An 18,150-nucleotide genomic window follows, 5' to 3' on the forward strand; every position below is an offset into this window, starting at 1 on the left:
CCCGCCGTTCCCCCCCGGTGCCCGCACAGGGTGGGCGGGGGTCACGACGGCGGCGGCGACCCACCCGACGCGCTTACCCTCATTTTCCTGGGCGACGTGTACATACGCGTGGGCAGCAGGGGCGGCAGCGCCGGCGGCCCCGCGGCTGACAGCTCTGCCCGCCCGTGGCGGAGCTGCCGCCCGCCCGGCGCGGCCGGCCCGGCCCCGCTCCGCTCCCGCCGCCCGTGACGTCAGGGCCCAGCGCGGCGCCCTGTTGGCTGAGCGCGAGCGTGGCCGGTTCAAACGGAGCCGAGTCAACGGCGCGGGGGGCGCGCGCGCGTGGGGCGGGGGGGGCGCGCGCCGTGCCTGTGGCCGTGGGCGGCCGGGCCGGGCCGGGCCGTCGCCTCGTCCCTCTCGGCAGGGGTTGGGCTGAGGCGGGTCCGGCCGCTGGCGTTTCTCTCAAAGGTGGAAACACTTGATCTCTCTGTTTTCGGGGGTGGGTTGGTGGTTTGTTTTTTTTTGGGGGGGGGGGGCTTATTCCTGTTTGGTTGGGTTTTGGTTTGCGTTTGCTTCCCCCAGAAAAAGGTTCTTAAGCGACCAGACCGCTCGGGTTTTTTTTGTGTTTTTTTTTTTCCTTCTTCTTCGTACCCCAAGCACCGCGTGGATTTCTGAAAGCTCCTGACCGGCGTGTGCTTTCCCACCGACGGCGGGGAAAGCGCCCCGGCGCCCGGCTCCGAGCGGCTGGCGAGGGCCGCGCTCCTCGCGCGGCGCGGCCTTGTGCGAGACGCGGCCCGAGAGGAGGCTCGGCAGGCCATTCCCCCTGTTGAGCTGTTTACGCCGGCACGCGTGGTAGCACCCGATGTAATTACTGCAGCATTGACGGATGCCGCCCAACCCTCCCTGCTAATAATTGTTTTTATTATTCTTTCTGCTAGAGTTGTTTTTCTTCTCGAATTGCCCGAGCCAGTCATCTGATAGTTCGGGGCTGGTCGTAGAGAGCAGGGCTGGCACTGGACCAGCCCCTATTGTTTCACACGCAGGCTTGGGTGCGTATCTAGAACCTGATCTCCCGTGGAAACACTCGGTACATCTAGCCGCCTCACCTACACCCGGGAGCAACTGAGGGTTGCCCTCTTTGCGGCCTTCCCCCACGTAAATGTATTTTTCCCATCCTGTTTCTCATTCTACTTGAGTTGGTATGTTTTAGTATTTACCCTGCTGTCTCCAGGCATTCATTAATCTTATTTTTATTATTGAACTTATTTATTTAATGGCTCTGAACACGTAGCAGAAGGCTTCACTGGTTTCCATGGTGATTAATGTAGGAAAAGCCTTTTTGGAAGAAAGCATGCCAGTCTAGGTAGGTGGGCAGGGCAAACGGATTTGGAAACATGCACATACTCAAGAGTATAAGGAATATATTCATATTCGCTCACCATTTGAGGACAAGCACTGTCATCCATCCTAAACACGCGGTAACTTTAAAAAGATTTGTAGCTACTCATCATCTTTACTGCTTGCTAACTAAATTCCTTCCTGGTTTCCAAATCTTAACAGATCTGCTGTATAGTTTATCTTCCTTATTTTAAATTAGCTTTTTCTCTTAAGTGACAACTTGAAAAGTCAGTCCTTTTCCTCCCTGCCAAATCTGCTTTGCTCTTAGTCTCACTCCTGTATCTTAGCTGTATTCCACAACATTTAGAGCATGCAGGTGTTGCAGCAGATCTGATACCTGTTTACTCTGAGGCTTTCCGTAGTTACAGCACCCTGCGTGCCTTGGACACCGAAGAACTCCCAGGCGGTATCAGCTTTGAACCCAGTGGTCCAACCTGCTGCAGTACCACATTAGGACGTTAGTGTGTAACACTAGAGGAGGGTGAGGGACAAGTTTTGTCAAGTCCTGTTCAAAACTATCATCTTTACAAAAGTTTATCAAAAGCAGGAGGTAGGAGTTCATACGCTAACACTGTATAATAAATATGATAACCTTTCTGAAGGCTCTGACCACCTTCTAATAACTTGTTTAATATTTACAGCTAAGAACACCACCAGCAAGCCTGCAAATAAGTACGCATGAAAAACAAAGTATTGGATCTCATTCTGTTTCTGTGCTAATCTGTTTTCCCACCTTACTCAAATGTTTGCTGAGGCTTGTAGAAGTATATGTCCATTAATCTTGGCAAAATGTACATAGTTAATTGAGCTCTAGTCACAGATTCAATCTGTTGTGAAAACAATCCCTCATCTTTTTTTTTGTTTGGGTTTTGGGTTTTTTTTTGACATCAGAACTTAGATCTATCCTGTCATTAGAACTAAGAAACACAGGAATTTAGAAACGTTCTAATAGCATTAAGGAAAACTGTACTAGCTAGGAATGCTCTCTCTTCTCCGAGAGTCATGTATCTGTTCTGGTCTATAGACAAGGGCCTGTTATACCACTGCACAATAAGCACCCTGAAGAGCACCTAGGGTTTCTACCAAGGTTTGGAATAGCTGACGGACCACACTTCTTCCCCAGAGTACAGATTGCATGGGAGCCAATTCTTGCCATAATTGGGTAAAAAAAAAAAAAAAGTAATACATGTAGAGATAAGTGTCCGAGATGTAGCCTGTTCTCTACAGTTCCTGATGTTGTGCCTATTGGCACCATATCAAAGTGTTTTTCCATGCTCCTCCCTTCTGCAGTCCAGCAGATTCTGTTTAGATTTTTTGGTATGTATACGTAAAGGGGTGTGTGTATATTTCTTGTTTGTATACATACCTATGTATGTGTATATAAACGTTGGGGTATATGTTAGAGAATGCAAGTTTCAGGGAAATGTATTTTTTTTCCTTTTCTAGCATACATAATGCTTAGTTTTGGGGGCACTGTATTGTCTAGTCTTGCAATGTTTTTGGAAAGCTAGTTTTTATAAATAGGAGAAGCTGAAGACCGAAATTCAGCTTGTATAGCATGTAACAGATGAATCATATTATCTTTTTATTTCCATTTCTCTTTCTGTAAAGTGTGGTTGATGACCTTTAGCTATCTATATTCTGAGTGTTGAAATCTGTCGATACAGAAACTCTCTAAGGTCTAATTATTTTTGTAGTTATGTAAGTTCTGTTCCTCAACAAATTGCTTGCATTTTGAAGATGTTTTCATTGGGCATTGCCTCATGTTACTGGTGGGTGGACCCTAGAGCAAGTTTAATCAGCAGAGCCTGTACTTGTTCTGTAGCTTGCTTTTGAGGCAACACTGCTGTGGTTCAATCCAGCTAGTCAGAGGAGTATCTCGCTGCAGAGTGAGTCAGCAGCAGTCACGCCATGACTGTCTCAACCTCGAAGGTTGCTTCAACCTCTCTTATACTGGCTAACGTCAGTATAACATGTTCTATTAACTTATGATTAATGAACTGGATTGTTATTTGCAGTATTTGGGTTCTATTCCTGCTTGTGCTACAGACTTGTCGGACAAATTGTTTAATCCCACTGTGCCTCAGTATTCATCTGTGAAACGTTGATAAGGATGTTTTCACACTGTTGCGCTTACTTTGTATGTTTTTATATTTGGACAGTAAGTTTTTGCTTTACTGTGTTTGGATACAATTTCCTAGTACAGGAGGAATCTCCTTATATCTCTTCATAAGTGGCAAGTTGCTGGTCAATAACTTGGTAAAATTAAGAAATATTAGCAAAGAAAAGCGGGTGAAAGTGAAGGAAAAATCAATTTGAGAGTGAAGATTATAAAGTTAGATGTGAGAGTCAGGGAAGAAGAAACTCGAGGTTTTTCCACTGGTCTTAAAAAAACCAGCATTTTGGAAACAACTTAAACGTGCTTGTGTGTATGTTTCAAATGTAACTGTACTTAGGAAAAGCAAGTAATTATAGATGTCATTAATGCTGATCTGAGGCTATAACCTCAAGTGTAAAGGGACTGTCCTAGAAATGCTGTCTTTGGAGCTTTCATTGTCAAGTTACTCAAGTCACTTGTTGGTCACCTTCCACACAGATCTGGTTATTATTAACATTTAGTTTCATTTAACAGAGTGTGTATTTAAAGCCCCAGGTCTGTAGTGAAGCAAAGAGGAACAAACACAGAGGAGTCTGCATGGAAAGTGGACTTAATTGTGTATGACATTTTTCATAGCATTGATTAACGAAATGGGATCAAGTCTTCATCTGTCCATTCCCACCCTTTTGTGTACACAGTAGGATGAATATAGCGTGTCGCTTCGGTCTTTGAAGTACAGCTGGGTTTAGTGCATAGCCTTGTTTGTTACTCTGAGGTTGAGTCTGAACTGTTACCCAGAGATCTACAGTCTATGAAAGTGGCCAGGGTATAGAGGGTCACTGTATTTGCATGTTATATTCTGTTCCAGTAGTTCGGATGGGGCTTTTGTATGGACTGTCGTGGTTTAACCCCAGCCAGCAACTAAGCACCACGCAGCTGCTCACTCACTTCCCCCCACCCAGTGGGATGGGGGAGAAAATCGGGAAAAGAAGCAAAACCCGCGGGTTGAGATAAGAACGGTTTAATAGAACAGAAAAGAAGAAACTAATAATGATAATAATAACACTAATAAAATGACAACAGCAATAATGAAAGGATTGGAATGTACAAATGATGCGCAGTGCAATTGCTCACCACCCGCCGACCGACACCCAGCTAGTCCCTGAGCAGCGATTCCCCGCCCCCGTCTCCCAGTTCCTATACTAGATGGGATGTCCCATGGTATGGAATACACCATTGGCCAGTTTGGGTCAGCTGCCCTGACTGTGTCCCCTCCCAACTTCTTGTGCCCCTCCAGCTTTCTCGCTGGCTGGGGATGAGAAGCTGAAAAATCCTTGACTTTAGTCTAAACACTGCTGAGCAACAACTGAAAACATCAGTGTTATCAACATTCTTCACATACTGAACTCAAAACATAGCACCGTACCAGCTACTAGGAAGACCATTAACTCTATCCCAGCTGAAACCAGGACAGGACATAAGCTAGTATGGACCATTTGTAAGAATTTATAATTTAAGAAGTAGAATGTAGGTAGAGCTTCAAAGCCTCAGGCGACTGTCTTTAGGGAACATTAGGATTTTGGTCTTATTTGTAGGGCTGCACAGATGTTCAAGATTTCCTTGCCGTGCGTACAAATTTTATGATTTGCAAGCTGTTCTTAAACCACTTTTAGATGAATTTGAAGATTTCTAGATTTCAGAGATTCATGCTGCAGAATAACTTGATGGCACATTAATAACTTTGCAGCAGATGGGAGTGGGAGAAAGGAGTTTCAAATCGTGGTTCTGAACTGAGCAAAGCTTTTTAAGCTTGAGACTTGAAGTGAAGTTGAACACTAATTATCAGTCTGTGGTTATTATTGACCATGCCTTTGTCTCTCTCTCTGACCTGGGACAGGATGAATCTTTCCACATAATAGTTTTGTCAGAGCCAATGGATGTTGTAGTTTGAAAATGGCATTTTCCAATTTTAAAATGTTTTGCTGAAGAGGTCTTGACCAGCTCTACCCCTGAGATATCCAGCAATTTTCAGAGCAAACCTAGCTGAAAATATAAAAACAAATTGAGATGTGGTTCACTGCTATGTCTGTTTTCAGTTCTACCTGAAAGGGAAAAACTAGTTCTGAAAATGAAGTTACATATCTGTGGAGCAAACTATGTTTTCACTGGCATAAGGTCAGCCCTGTGACACCATTGAGAGTAATTCTTTGCTGAGCAGTGTGAAACTGATTTTTCACTGATGCTTAGTACTGTAGCTCCCCCTTGGATTGAAAGGAAGCTCTTCCCCTGGATTTAGAGAGGACATGGTGCTAATCCCCAGTTTTTTGTGCCTCTGCCAAAATAGGAGATTTAACATAATCTGACACAAGTTGCCTATGATACTCGTGTGCGGCTGTTAATTAGTGACTGAGATTTTAATGGTTATTTTGGCACAGCTGCCTGAAGAAGTTCACTAGTAGTCTGTTTAGTTCCTGATTTTCATAGATGCTCCAGTCGTAGAATTCTGTAGTTTTTGGAATTCTCTTGCCTGCTAATTGAGATTTAAGGTACATCCAGAAGGGAAACAACACTGTAATATATCATGGGTGTCCTTATCATATTCTTGATTGGTGTGGATGAATCAGCTTTGGTAATATAAAAAAAGGGAGGGGGGGGGGGCAAATAAAAAGGGGTGATACTCCTCCTTTGAATCAATAATGTAGCAAGAGAAACATCTTACAGGGTTCTGAGGACCTCAGGTCATTTAAATGCATAGGAGAGCTAGTCAGAGAGTAAATGAAAACAAAAGATCTCAGAAAAAGATGGCTTCGTGTGCTCTGCTTAAAGGAGCTGTTACAACTTGTCCTGTGTAAATGACAATTTAGGCAATCAGGGTGTAGTTGAACAGCTGCTTCTCCTATAGTTGTAGAGTTGTTCCATTCTTATTCACGTTACGTGTTTTCTGGAGATGACGGAGTCTGCTTGCTGTTTCTCATGCCTTGTTTTCCAAGAAAGGGCAGAAAAAGCATAAAACCCCAGGTTTTAATGTTTGTGATTCGATCTGATTTTGGCTATAACATGGAAGAACAAAGGTATGTTAATGTTATATGCGCTCTTTTTATTGATTTTATTTAGGGTCTTTTTAAGCTGAATATTTAAAAGCAACTGATATTCTATTTTAAATTGGGTTCAAGCTTGGGTTCAAGATAAAGGAGTTCTGGTCTTATCCTAGCTAGTGTGTCCTTCACTTGCATATTCATGCTTGCTTTGACACCAGCTATTCCAAGAATGTGCCACCATGCAGAAAGTGAAAATGAATTATGCCAAGAAGGGAGCATGTACATACATCAGCAATTTGGTGCCCAGGGGAAGAAAAATCTGCATGTCTGCTGATGTCAATCTTCTCGATACAGTATTTTTGTAAATGCACGTGGGTTGCTATTTCTTTTAACCAGCTCAACAAAAAGGAAGTTTATTTTTAGTGTTTTAAGCTTCAGGGCATCACAATTAGCAGATCAAAATTGCCAGTCTAACTAGTCAACCTTCTGTTTGCTTTAGCAGAACCTATGACAGCAACATTGTTAGCATTCCCACCGGTATTTTAGAATATTCATTAAGGTCAGTGATGGGATGTCCTGGTTTTGGCTGGGATAGAGTTAATTTTCTTTCTAGTAGCTTTCTATAGTAGTGTTATGTTTTGGATTCAGTATGGGAATAATGTTGATAACACACTGATGTTTTCAGTTGCTGCTAAGTAGTATTTAGACTAAGTCAAGGATTTTTTTTCAGCTTCTCATGTCCAGCCAGCAAGAAGGCTGGAGGGGCACAAGAAGTTGGGAGGGGACACAGCCAGGACAGCTGACCCAAACTGGCCAAAGGGATATTCCATACCATGTGACGTCATGCCCAGTATATAAACTGGGGGGTGTGGATTGCTGCTCGGGAACTAACTGGGCATTGGTTGGCGAGTGGTGAGCAATTGCATTGTGCATCACTTGTTTTGTATATTCCAATCCTTTTATTAGTATTATTGTCATTATTATCATTATTATTTTCTTCCTTTCTGTCCTATTAAATGGTTCTTATCTCAACGCACGAGTTTTACTTTTTTTTTTTCCCCCTTATTCTCTCCCCCATCCCACTGGGTGGGGGAAAGTGCATGAGTGGCTGCATGGTGCTTAGCTGCTGGCTGGGGTTAAACCATGATGTGGGATCAATTCCCCCCCCCAGTTTTCAATCTCTTTGGTTTTACAAATTTTGTTTTACAGCTGATGGTGGGAAATGCTGGGCTGATGAGCTCATTTGCAGTAACTCACTTGCAGCTGTACTAGAATGCAAACAAATTTCTATTAAACATGATATATCTGTCTTACCTGAATTATGGCAAGTAATTCAGTTCCTGGACACATCTATTGCTTGGATTCTTTTAGCTGACACAGCCAAGAAGTTCAGCAGCGGTTATTAGGGAAGTTTTAGAGTGGGCTAAAATCTACTCAGTTTACAGGGCAGTTAACAGCTGTCAGCTTAATTCTAATGACTTTATTTGGAATAGAATCAAGGTATGATAGTCTTAACAATATCTTGAGCAAAAGAAATAGAGAAATATTGAGAAAATGAAGTTAAATATGGTTTAATTTTAGTAAGAGGTTGTCATCAAATTAGTATTCAAAAAATTAATTTATTTTTAAGAAAGCATTTTGATGAATAACAAGAGCTAGCGAACAGATGGATGAGCCCCCAAGCCTACTTAGAAATGTGCACATAGATGAGACTATCAGCTACAGTGTGTTTCAGCATACTTAGCTACTTTGGAAGGACTTGCACTATCATATCACAAACATAGTGAATAAACAAATGTATATTGAATTGATGCTGAGTAGTACAGAATACAGGATATTGTCTCATATATATGTATATTTATCCTATCTTATGTATCCTAGGACACAGCCTCAGACTACCAAGCATAAACTATTGAATGTGAAACACTAAAATATGATGACCCTCTGTCAAATCTGTGGTCAGATTTGCACTGGATTAAGCTGAGGACTAATCTGCAGGTGGACAAACCCCCTGCTATATATGCATAAATGTTGAAATTAAAAAAAAAAAACAAAAACAAAAACAATCCAGTGAGCTACCTGTATGCTAGTGAAATTTACTGAACAATGACTTAGTCTTCTGTTTTGCTAAAGCATCTTGACATAAATCAGTCAAAGAATTAACATGACTGAGCTACTTTGGCCCAACCCTTTATGACAATACCTGTATCAGGAAATAAATATAAGTGAACTACATATAAAAAGGATTTAGTGTCTTCCTGGAGCTTTTATTTTCCCTGTGCTCTGTTCTGTGTTGATCAAGTCACAATTCAAATAACTGATGATGAAAAAACGATATGCATCTTGAACCTGTTTGGCTTTGCCATTTAGGACTGGCACTCATCTGAATGTTAGCTATATCATAGGATACCAAGTTTCAGTAATTTCCATTTGAATATTTTTTTTTTTTGGAACACTTAGTTATTCTGATGTCAGTAGGAAAATAATTACTGAATTTGTCACCCTTTTCTCTGCCTTTTGCAAGTTCATTGCACCCATATTAAAGATCATTTAGGGAGGATGTGTTACTATTTTATTTAAATGTTACAATTTATATTCTTCCCCCCCCCTTCTCACCAGAAGAAGAATCCAAGAGTATAAAAAAAATTATAGTGAATTCAAGAGCCCTATATGTTCTGATGTGTCTGGGTTTGAACCTTACTGCTGCTGTTTGCCTCGCTCCAGTGGCATGAAACAGATGTCACCTCAGCTCGCAACTTCAAAGGGGATTCCCCAGGCATGAACATGTGGGAAACTTAAAGCTCATATTGTTTCCCCAGGGGAAGCTTGTTCCTTCTGGTGCTCACTTGTGTTCCCCTTTAGACTAGGTTCTTGGGTCTGCAAAAGCTGTGCGTACAATGGGCAGAGCCTGTTTTACTCTTAGCTCAGGTTTGGAGACTTTTTTTAAACTTATCTGTTTTGCAAATGCATTGTTACTTAAATATCTCTTCAAATTCGTTAACGAAGTCTAGCCTAATTTTAATCAGTAAGATTTAAAAATGCTTTATTGTGTGTTTTCATTGTAAGTGTTTTACAGATGTACATTAGTCGGGAGAGTTCTCTACCTAACTGGAGACACTATATTCAATCATTTTATTTTGTTCCAAGAATGATTATAAGCATGATAGTAAACATTACAGACAAAATTCTCCCATGGTTACACACCAGTCTGCATCGCGTCACTGAGATAAGTAAGCCAAGAGGAATTTCTTGGCATATTCTACTTTGTGCAAGACCAGTCCAGAAAAGGGGAAAAATCACATTGTTCCTACTTCTGTGTTTCTTATCGGATCTGCTCTTTCACTGGCATAAAAATTGGGTGATGCAGGAAAAATTTGAGACTATAGAGGCATTCAAGTGTTGGCATTTTAAACGTCTCTGATGTAAATTGAGCACAATCCTGCTGTATGCCCTTGGTAGATGAAGTCAAACGCCTGCCCCCTCTCACACCTACATCTATTGAAGTAAAGAAGGGTTTGTTCAAGTGAAGCAGTGGGTTCTAGGAAATGGAATTGTAATTTTAAAACAAAAGATGAAAGGCACTGTATATGCTAATGCTTTTTGTTGGTAGTTATTTTCTAAAGTAAATGAAAGCCTAGAATTGCCCTAGCATTACATGATATAGAAGATAATAATTTATAATAGCTAGTACATTAATTAACTTTTGTAACAGATGTTCTGTGAATTTGTTTAAATGTGTACTTCGTTGTTTTGTAGTCCCCAGTGAGTCTATTGAGTGATACAATTTTTTGTGGTTGTGAAAGGTTGTTTACTGCTACTAAAAACCTAGAGAATATTGGATTGTTTTATGTAGTCACTTCATTTTTATGGTTTGCGAAATAGTAGCAAACTTAAACTGAAGTCAGTGAAGGAAGCACCGGATTTCAACAAGGGCGTCTGTAAATAACAGTACAGATAACTTCATGCACAAACCATGAAAAATCATCTCTGGCCTGTTGTCAGTTACCCTTGTCAAAACTGCCAATAACAAGGCACTGAGCCTAAGTGCCAGCATTTGCCTAACTGGAAAGGCTTGCTTCAGATTGCCCACAGTTACAAAGATCTATGAAGATACAAGATAGATAATGGAAAATGGGTCTCTTAGGAGAGTACAAAACCCAGAGAAGTAGCCATATGTTTCTTCTTGTTCTTACAATCTGCGCTATCATCATCATCTTCTGAGATCCAATCTTTTTCACAAAATCCACAAAGTGAAGTAGAATTGCAGGAATATAAGGCAACGGTGGAACACCCACTGGACATCTTTATCGGGAACATAAGATAGATATCCAAGCAAGAATAGCTTATCCAACTAGAAGCATTACTGCCTGGAAGTCATTTATTCCTTAATTAAAATGCCAGATTCTCAGGAAGTTGGTAAGCTTTCTGAAACGAATGGAAATAGACTGCTTGGCACCCTTTGAGGATCTGGGCTACTGCGTTGACCTACGTGTTGGCTAATGAACCTTCCAAGATGCATCTTTTGACCTGGAACCAACTCCTAGGCTACTATGGTAAATGACAAGTGTTTTGGCATGGTTATTTCTTCTAAAAAGCCTCATAAAGAAGCTAGAGGAAGTTTCACAAAACACTTTGGCTTCTAATATTATCCTGAAAACATCAGAATTGCATCTGAAAGCAATTTATAATCTGTCACAAAACTCTGTTTTGACGTATGTTTTGTTAATTGAACTTCTGAGGATGTGCAATTCCAACGTGTCTGTTTAAAGAAGCGGTGTTGCTTACCTGTTTCACGTATTCACAGCTAAGCTAAACTTTCATCTTTATTCTGCTCAGCATTGCTGTTTCTACTAAAACCTAATACATTATTCATAACTGCTTCTAATTTTGGCCTAACTTTGAACTGGAGATAATTGGAATGTCTTCAATTGTCTTACATGTTCACACATCAAAGAACATCAAGTCAGCAGTCAGCATTGTTCTTGTGGTATATGTATGTGTCTGTTTTGAAGAGTGAGGAAATGTTGTTTTGCTAGTGATACTGGGATGTTCCCCGCTCTTCTTTCAAAAATAAATGATGATAAATTCCTAATGATCTTATAGAAGTGGTGCCATAGGTTATCATGTCCAATGCTGCAGATCTGTCTTAGTACAAAACTCATTGGAGGCAACAGAATTCGTCTGAGTGACTTCAGTAGGTTTTAGATAAAGCCCCATGTAAATCTTGATTTTCAGCGTTACCTAGTCACTCCTTTCCTTTTGGTGCTGCAAGGCTGTTACGCAGAAATCATCAACACTTCCAGGTATCCTACATATCCTTTATTTGCTTTCCTTCTACTCATACCTGTTTCCTCCTTTCCCTCTCCAAAGTCAACCCAAATTCAGGTGCAACTGATAAGGAGTGCAGTGAGAATCAGAAGATGCATGCTGTTCAAGTAGTGGGATTTGGTGGGTAATTTTACTGAGTACTGCTTGGGAGGATGCAGCGTGCAAGGTCCTGTTTTGCTGGATTAGCCTTTGATGCACAGCACGTTTATGGCTTGACATGACACCTGTTTCCTAAGAAACTGAGAATGTAGTAAGACACATGGGTTCTCCTGCAGGAAAAGGAGATATGCTGAGTATCTGAGACTGATGAGGATGGGGAGAGCAGAGTTTAGGCATGGGCTGAAGAGTGCTGCTTGAACTGCGTTGCATTGCAACTGGTATGAATCTGATCACATCACATGAAGGGAACTCGCAGAGGCTCAAGTACATCATGTGCCTAATTCCTGTTTGAAGTTTTGCAAATACTCCATAATAACTACAGTTGTATAAACATGCAACCTCACAAATGTTATGGTGCTTTTTTCTTCCTGCAAGCTAGATGCAGTTACAAACAGCCTCTCACTGGCATATGCTTATAGACATTTGCAGTGTATGAAATCATGAAAACTGTTTCTTAGGGATTAATGTGTTAAGCACTAAAGTGCTTTACTGTATAATTTGCAATAAGCCATATTACTTTTTTCTACAATCACAAGTCGCTATTTTTGTTACTGAGCTAAATGGCCTCACCATTTTTTTTTATTACTGCTTTTCCCTATAATCCCTTTCTCTCTATTGTGATAATACACTTGACTTTCAAAGTCAGATTCTGCATGTATTTTTTTTGTTTTAAACACAGATACAAATTGTCTCATTAACATGGCTAGCAAGAGCAAAAAATTAAAGATTTTGCTAATTTTTTTTTTAAGTCTGGTTGTACTATCTCTGTCAAAGTGGCTATTAATATTCTACAAACCTGCGAGCTCCGCTGAGTTGAGATCATATCACTCCAAATGTTACAGCACTGAAGTCACACCCCAAGTCAATATGCATAGGTGGTACTTAGATTTATCTTGAAGTTGCCCATTCAGTTTCCTACCAAGATCTCTGCTCAGTTTAGAAGATAACCAAAGTTATTACAGACTGCAAGTGGCTGATATATCTTCCTTGGCAACAGCCCAAAACTAGCAAAATACCATTTGAACTAGATTTAGGCATCCATAGACACCAGCAAGATTAGTACCTATAACTGAAAATCAGTTCCTTGATGTATAAATAGGTCACAGTTCTTTTCTGCACCTTTCAATTTTTCTTTTCATATTGTTGATGAATAAACAGATGATGTTGATTAAAAAAAAAAAAAATTCATTTCTCCCTCCCAAAGAATGATTTATACCATGCCTGTTGGGCAGTCAGGTAGTTTACTTAAAAGTCACCTACTTGCTTTTAGAAAGTAGTTATTAGGTGGGCTTATTTATTCCTTTTTTAGTCCTTTGTTTTCATATTTTGACCAAAATGAGTTCTTTTGCAATTGATTTTTGAAATAATGAAGTAGTTGAAAAGAAAAAGGAAAGATGTTTAACAAGTCCATTATGCTCAAATTCTCCCAAGGATAGTTTTGAAGGTGGCAGCTCTAATTTTACTGTGATATTGTTTGTGTTTGTACAAATTAGGTGTCATCTTTGGGCCATATCCTGAACATGCATCCATCTGTGTATGGCCAGAGAGCTCCAGTAGTTAATAGTTTGGATTTTATTTGAAAGTCTTGTCTGAGAGGATGCTGTAAGTTAATGCACTGTTGTGCGCTGACTGGGGAGCTTACAGGTGAATTCATGCCTGATTTTTTGAATACAAATAAAATTGTACCCTCAGTTGGGTGTGTGAACTCTGGTCTGAGAAGTGGTCTGGAATGACGCAGTAGGGTAAAATAATCTGGAGTTTGCCTGTGAGGAACAAAATAGCCATTCCCAGAAGTTACAGCTGTGGATTGGTCCAAACACTGAAACAGCTGAAGCCTTCTTCAACAAGATTTGGCTACAAGTGAGTGAGTTTAAAGTATTTACTGTAACTATGTTGCTTTTGAAGGATTTAAATACTAATTCAACTACTAGTAATATTCTATCTTTTAAAACCATCAATCTGATCTTTAAAATTTGATATTTTACAATTCACATTACAAAGGAAGTATACTTACACTGCCACGATAATAATTATAATGATATTTCATATTATTTTTTATTTAAGCTTTTTTATGCTTAAATATCTTAAAATTCACTAATGGTATTTATGCCCAAATTATTTGAACAGGAGTTTAGATTCTGTCCCTTTAAAGTACACATCAAGGCTTAGACACACTGTTGCTGTGTTGCCCTTTACCTACAAGCAAGTACCTATCATAGGCATTTGCAATATGTGTGGGTTTCTTTCAAGTGTATTTTTAATTGTCCTTTTTCTGTTTTATCATATAAAAAGGTAACCTTTAACAGAAACAGCTAGCTGGCAATACAGTCCCCAAAACTGAGCTGGCTAAATAATCTGCTCACATTTCTGATTGCTTTGAGGACTGTTCCTGTATAGTTATGGCAAATGTCCCAACATCATCTTTCATATCCTTTTAGTGATAATCTGTGTTCAGCTCTCAGCTGCAAAGAACTAAAAGAACATTTCAAGCCCACACAGAGTCTGACGAGAGCTCGCGGCTGTGTACAATTTAGAACAGCAAGCTGCATGTTCCCTGTTGCAGCACTGAAGATGGTCAGGATTTTATTTATTTATCATTTTTTAGCATTATTCAAATACCGCTGATATGCACCAGAAAAAAAAAATTGAAAATCAGCAATTTTTTTGTTCTATGCTAGCAGAATAAATAATTTGGTAAAACTATGAGAAGGAAGGAGGGTAAGGATGGATTGAAGATGCAGACAAGTTTTTTTTCTCCTTAACTTGTTGGTGAACAATAAGGAAAGAAAGTCAGCCCAGGAAAGGCATCACTTACCTTGTAAGCTTTTAACCTTTCCCCAAAGGCCTGTCCTGCAAATCCCTTGAAGTCCTGTGTTCAGCTACCAGCATGTTTTGCTACCCATCTTCTCCTTCCCCTCCTCCAGCCATCTTCCCCCCCCCTTCCCCCAACTTCCTATTAAAAGGAAAGCTACCAGGAGCTCATAAGTAACAGGCTCATGCTTTCAATCAAAGGAGAGAGCTGAATAGCCTTCCACTCGGAGTGAGTTCAGCAGATCTAGAGTCAGGGCCCCTTCATTAATGAGAAAGGAATCTGTTCACCTTCTGAAATCTTTCAGCACTCCCTGAAGCTGCCTGAACCACACAACTTGCATTTCTCGTGAATTTCCCCACTGTGGCCACAGTTCCATTTCTCTCTTTCTCTCCTTCATCTCTTGAAAACCAAATATGCAAAGGTAATTTCCCTGCTCTTGTACAAGTAGATCCTGAGGTTCCTGATCTTTGTTTGCTCATTAGAAGACGCCATTTCAAATTAATTCCCTCCTTTCCCTGGCCCCCAAACCCTTGGTTTCAGTGAAAAAAATTAGTTGGGCTTAGACTTATATGCAAGGAAAACTAACATTTGCAACAGGCTTGCCAGGCATGTGCACAGTGCAGGTCCAAACATTGGTTTTGATTCTCAGGCTTGGTGGTTTCCACTCACGTTTTTTTCACTCAAACCTCTTGTTTCAGTTCACACCAACTGAGTTTTGTTTTGAGTTTACAGGGGTTAGAATGAACCCTGGAAATTCAAATGCAAAGCTCCACTGGAACAGCTGCTGTTCTCTTGATCCAAACTACATTATCACCTAAAATGCTAAAATCGTCCTTAGCTTGTGAAACTTAGCTCAGGTTTGGTGAAAACCTTATTAACCTAGCATGATACCTGCTTGGTTTGGGAGGCTTTATTAGCTGATTTTTTTTGCACTAATTTTCTATCATAAATATTAATATGACTTCAATACCCCACCGCATCAGGAATTGTATATCTTCATTCCACATGTTGTCAGAAATAGAAAGGCGTTCTTTGTCGTTATTCTAAAAAGGAATTTTTTTACTATGTCTGTATCTATGCTATGTCTGTAATGTTAAAGGAATAGTTACCATCAAGGAGAGAATAAACCAGTGAGGGAAGACATCATATGTGACTTCTACCAGATGGGTCCCAAGCTTGCACAGAACAAGTATACAGTTGTTATTCTATGGATGGTCTCATATATAATACTTTGGTCTGGGGACCAATGTTTTGGTGGCACTCCTGCTATGATCACATATGTAAATATAAATGACTTTGCTTGTGACAAGTATAGGGGAAGATGCTTTGTGCGTGGCAATAGGAATTGAAAAGGAATGGGAATTGGTAAGAAATGCGTACTTTATAGATTCAGTGTAGCTGCACATAGGTTTAGGTTTTGCTAGCGCCTTTGACATCAGGCAGTTTCGGTTCCCATTATAGTATGCAAATAGTTATGGTCAAAATTCAGACTGAATTCGTCAAATTCAGACTGGATGGCCAAATTCAGACTTCTGTGGTCTTTAAATCCATTCCACTTCAAGAGTTATCTTTTTTTATTAATACCTAACTGATAGTGAAATTTTTTCTGTTAATTTCCATGGTGGAATCAGGAGAAAAAGTCATAATACATAAGAAAGAAATTTTTGATTGTTGAGCTCTCTTTGTTATTTTATGTTGATAGTATGTACACTTCAAGGATATAGTGACTAACTGAAACTGATAATCTGAGTGAAAAGTACCTAGAATTCTTGAATAAGCAAGAGATAACTTGTCAAAACAAGCCCCGTGCAATAAAGATTTCCATGGGAGAAAATAACGACTAGAGAATGCACAACTGGAGTACTGTGTATGTGATGTTAAGCACTGTGGGTGCTGATTGCTTGCTAATTTAAATAGATATTGTGAGAGCTCAAAACCAGGATATGAAGTGCTGGCAGTAGCTTTCTCTGCCTGACAATCGCGAAAGAATAATTTGTGATTGGAATTACAGATACAGCTGTAAGATTATAGGCATGACCAACTATGTTTCCCTCTTCTCCCCTTCCAGTTATTTTTTTTCATGCCTAAAGTAACTTAATTGAGGATTGAAAATAATTGGATCGGAACATAGGGATGAAGGTATCCCAAGTGGAGTTCAGAAGTACTGTAGCGGTAAGGTAAGATGCTGGTGTATGGCAAAGCACATCACTGCAGCAAGCGACTGTAAAGTCTGCCAAACAGAGTGCCAGTTTGGTGTGACTCAGTCACTGGCACGTGAACAGCCGATCAGTTGTTCCTGGTGTCAGTGGTGAATATCCTTAAGGCTACGTATTTGTGCTCCTGCCCGTGCCTACTCTTCCAGCTGTTCAGCGGCAGCGCCTCCTGGCACGCTTTGCAGCAGCCTACGCAGCAGAGGGGAAGGGTTCACTTCTGCTCTCCAGGCTTGTTTCTATACTAGCAAGCATTTCTCTCCTTGTTATCATTTCAAATCAGGGAAGGGACCTGCTGCTTGCCAGGACTGCACTCGGGCTGTGACGTCCGACTGCTCCTGTAACCGGGCTCCCGGGGCCGCTGCTGTGCTCCTCTCGCCTGCCTCCCCGCCGAGCCTCGCACCCCAGCGCTTCCCAGCCGGCTGTGCAGCCTCACGGTCCTTCTTGCTACTCTCTGCCCTTTGAAAGATTAAGAAATCAAAGCTTTTAAAGCATAAAACTCCTCCTCTCTCATCGCTTGGCGCTAGCCTTGCTTTCAAATGCAGCTAGTGTTCCCTCGTACTTCAAACAAGCCACTGAAACTCTGGGTTAATTCTCACAACACAGCTATCACCGACTGATTTGTGTGTGCGCACGTGCGCTGCAGGAGTGGCTTGAGGCCCCGTTGTGCAGCTGTGCCAAAACCAGGCAGGGCGGAGGCATCCCGGCTGCAGTCCCTCGCCTCTCTGTGTTGTGTGTGGGGAAACTGAGGAAGGCAGAAGTGGAAGGAGCTGGCCTGGGCCACACACTAGGTGAATCGTGGGGCTGGAAGGAGAGCCCGGGTGGCCTGGACCTTTCACCGGTCTCTTCCTCCTCCTTCCCATGCCCTCATCTGAGCATTTGACTTCCATTTTGCAGCTTTGCTTGGCTTCCCTTCTCTGGAAGCATGGGGATCGTTTGAGCCCCTGTGGTGCAATGACCTGCTTTTTTCAGGGGTTTTCCGGTTAGGCTCACCATGAAGAACAAAACTCCTAGGCATAGCTAAAGCTCCTTGCGGTGATTAAAACTGCACTGCGCCCACAGCAAATGGCATGAGAATGTTTCAAGGACTGCTCATTCGTGAATCGTTCCCTGCAGCTGTGCCCAGAAGTA

The 18,150-nt window shown here is 41.1% G+C and overlaps 1 protein-coding gene across 4 annotated transcripts in view; it reads right to left on the reverse strand.

The window, feature by feature from the left end:
- Nucleotides 1-18,150, reverse strand: part of RASGEF1A (RasGEF domain family member 1A) — a 176,089-nt gene that overhangs the window by 28,681 nt on the left and 129,258 nt on the right. The window contains exon 1 of one of the 4 annotated variants that reach the window (XM_030030739.1): nt 78-205. The exons of the other annotated variants lie outside the window; for them this stretch is intronic. Coding sequence (XP_029886599.1) covers nt 78-104 — 27 coding nt within the window. The 5' untranslated portion in view covers nt 105-205. Of the gene's footprint in view, nt 1-77; nt 206-18,150 lie in introns of those variants that run through there. 4 annotated transcript variants of the gene reach the window in all.

The sequence above is a fragment of the Aquila chrysaetos genome, chromosome 11, assembly GCF_900496995.4.
Source record: "Aquila chrysaetos chrysaetos chromosome 11, bAquChr1.4, whole genome shotgun sequence".
In the NCBI taxonomy this organism is placed as follows: domain Eukaryota; kingdom Metazoa; phylum Chordata; class Aves; order Accipitriformes; family Accipitridae; genus Aquila; species Aquila chrysaetos.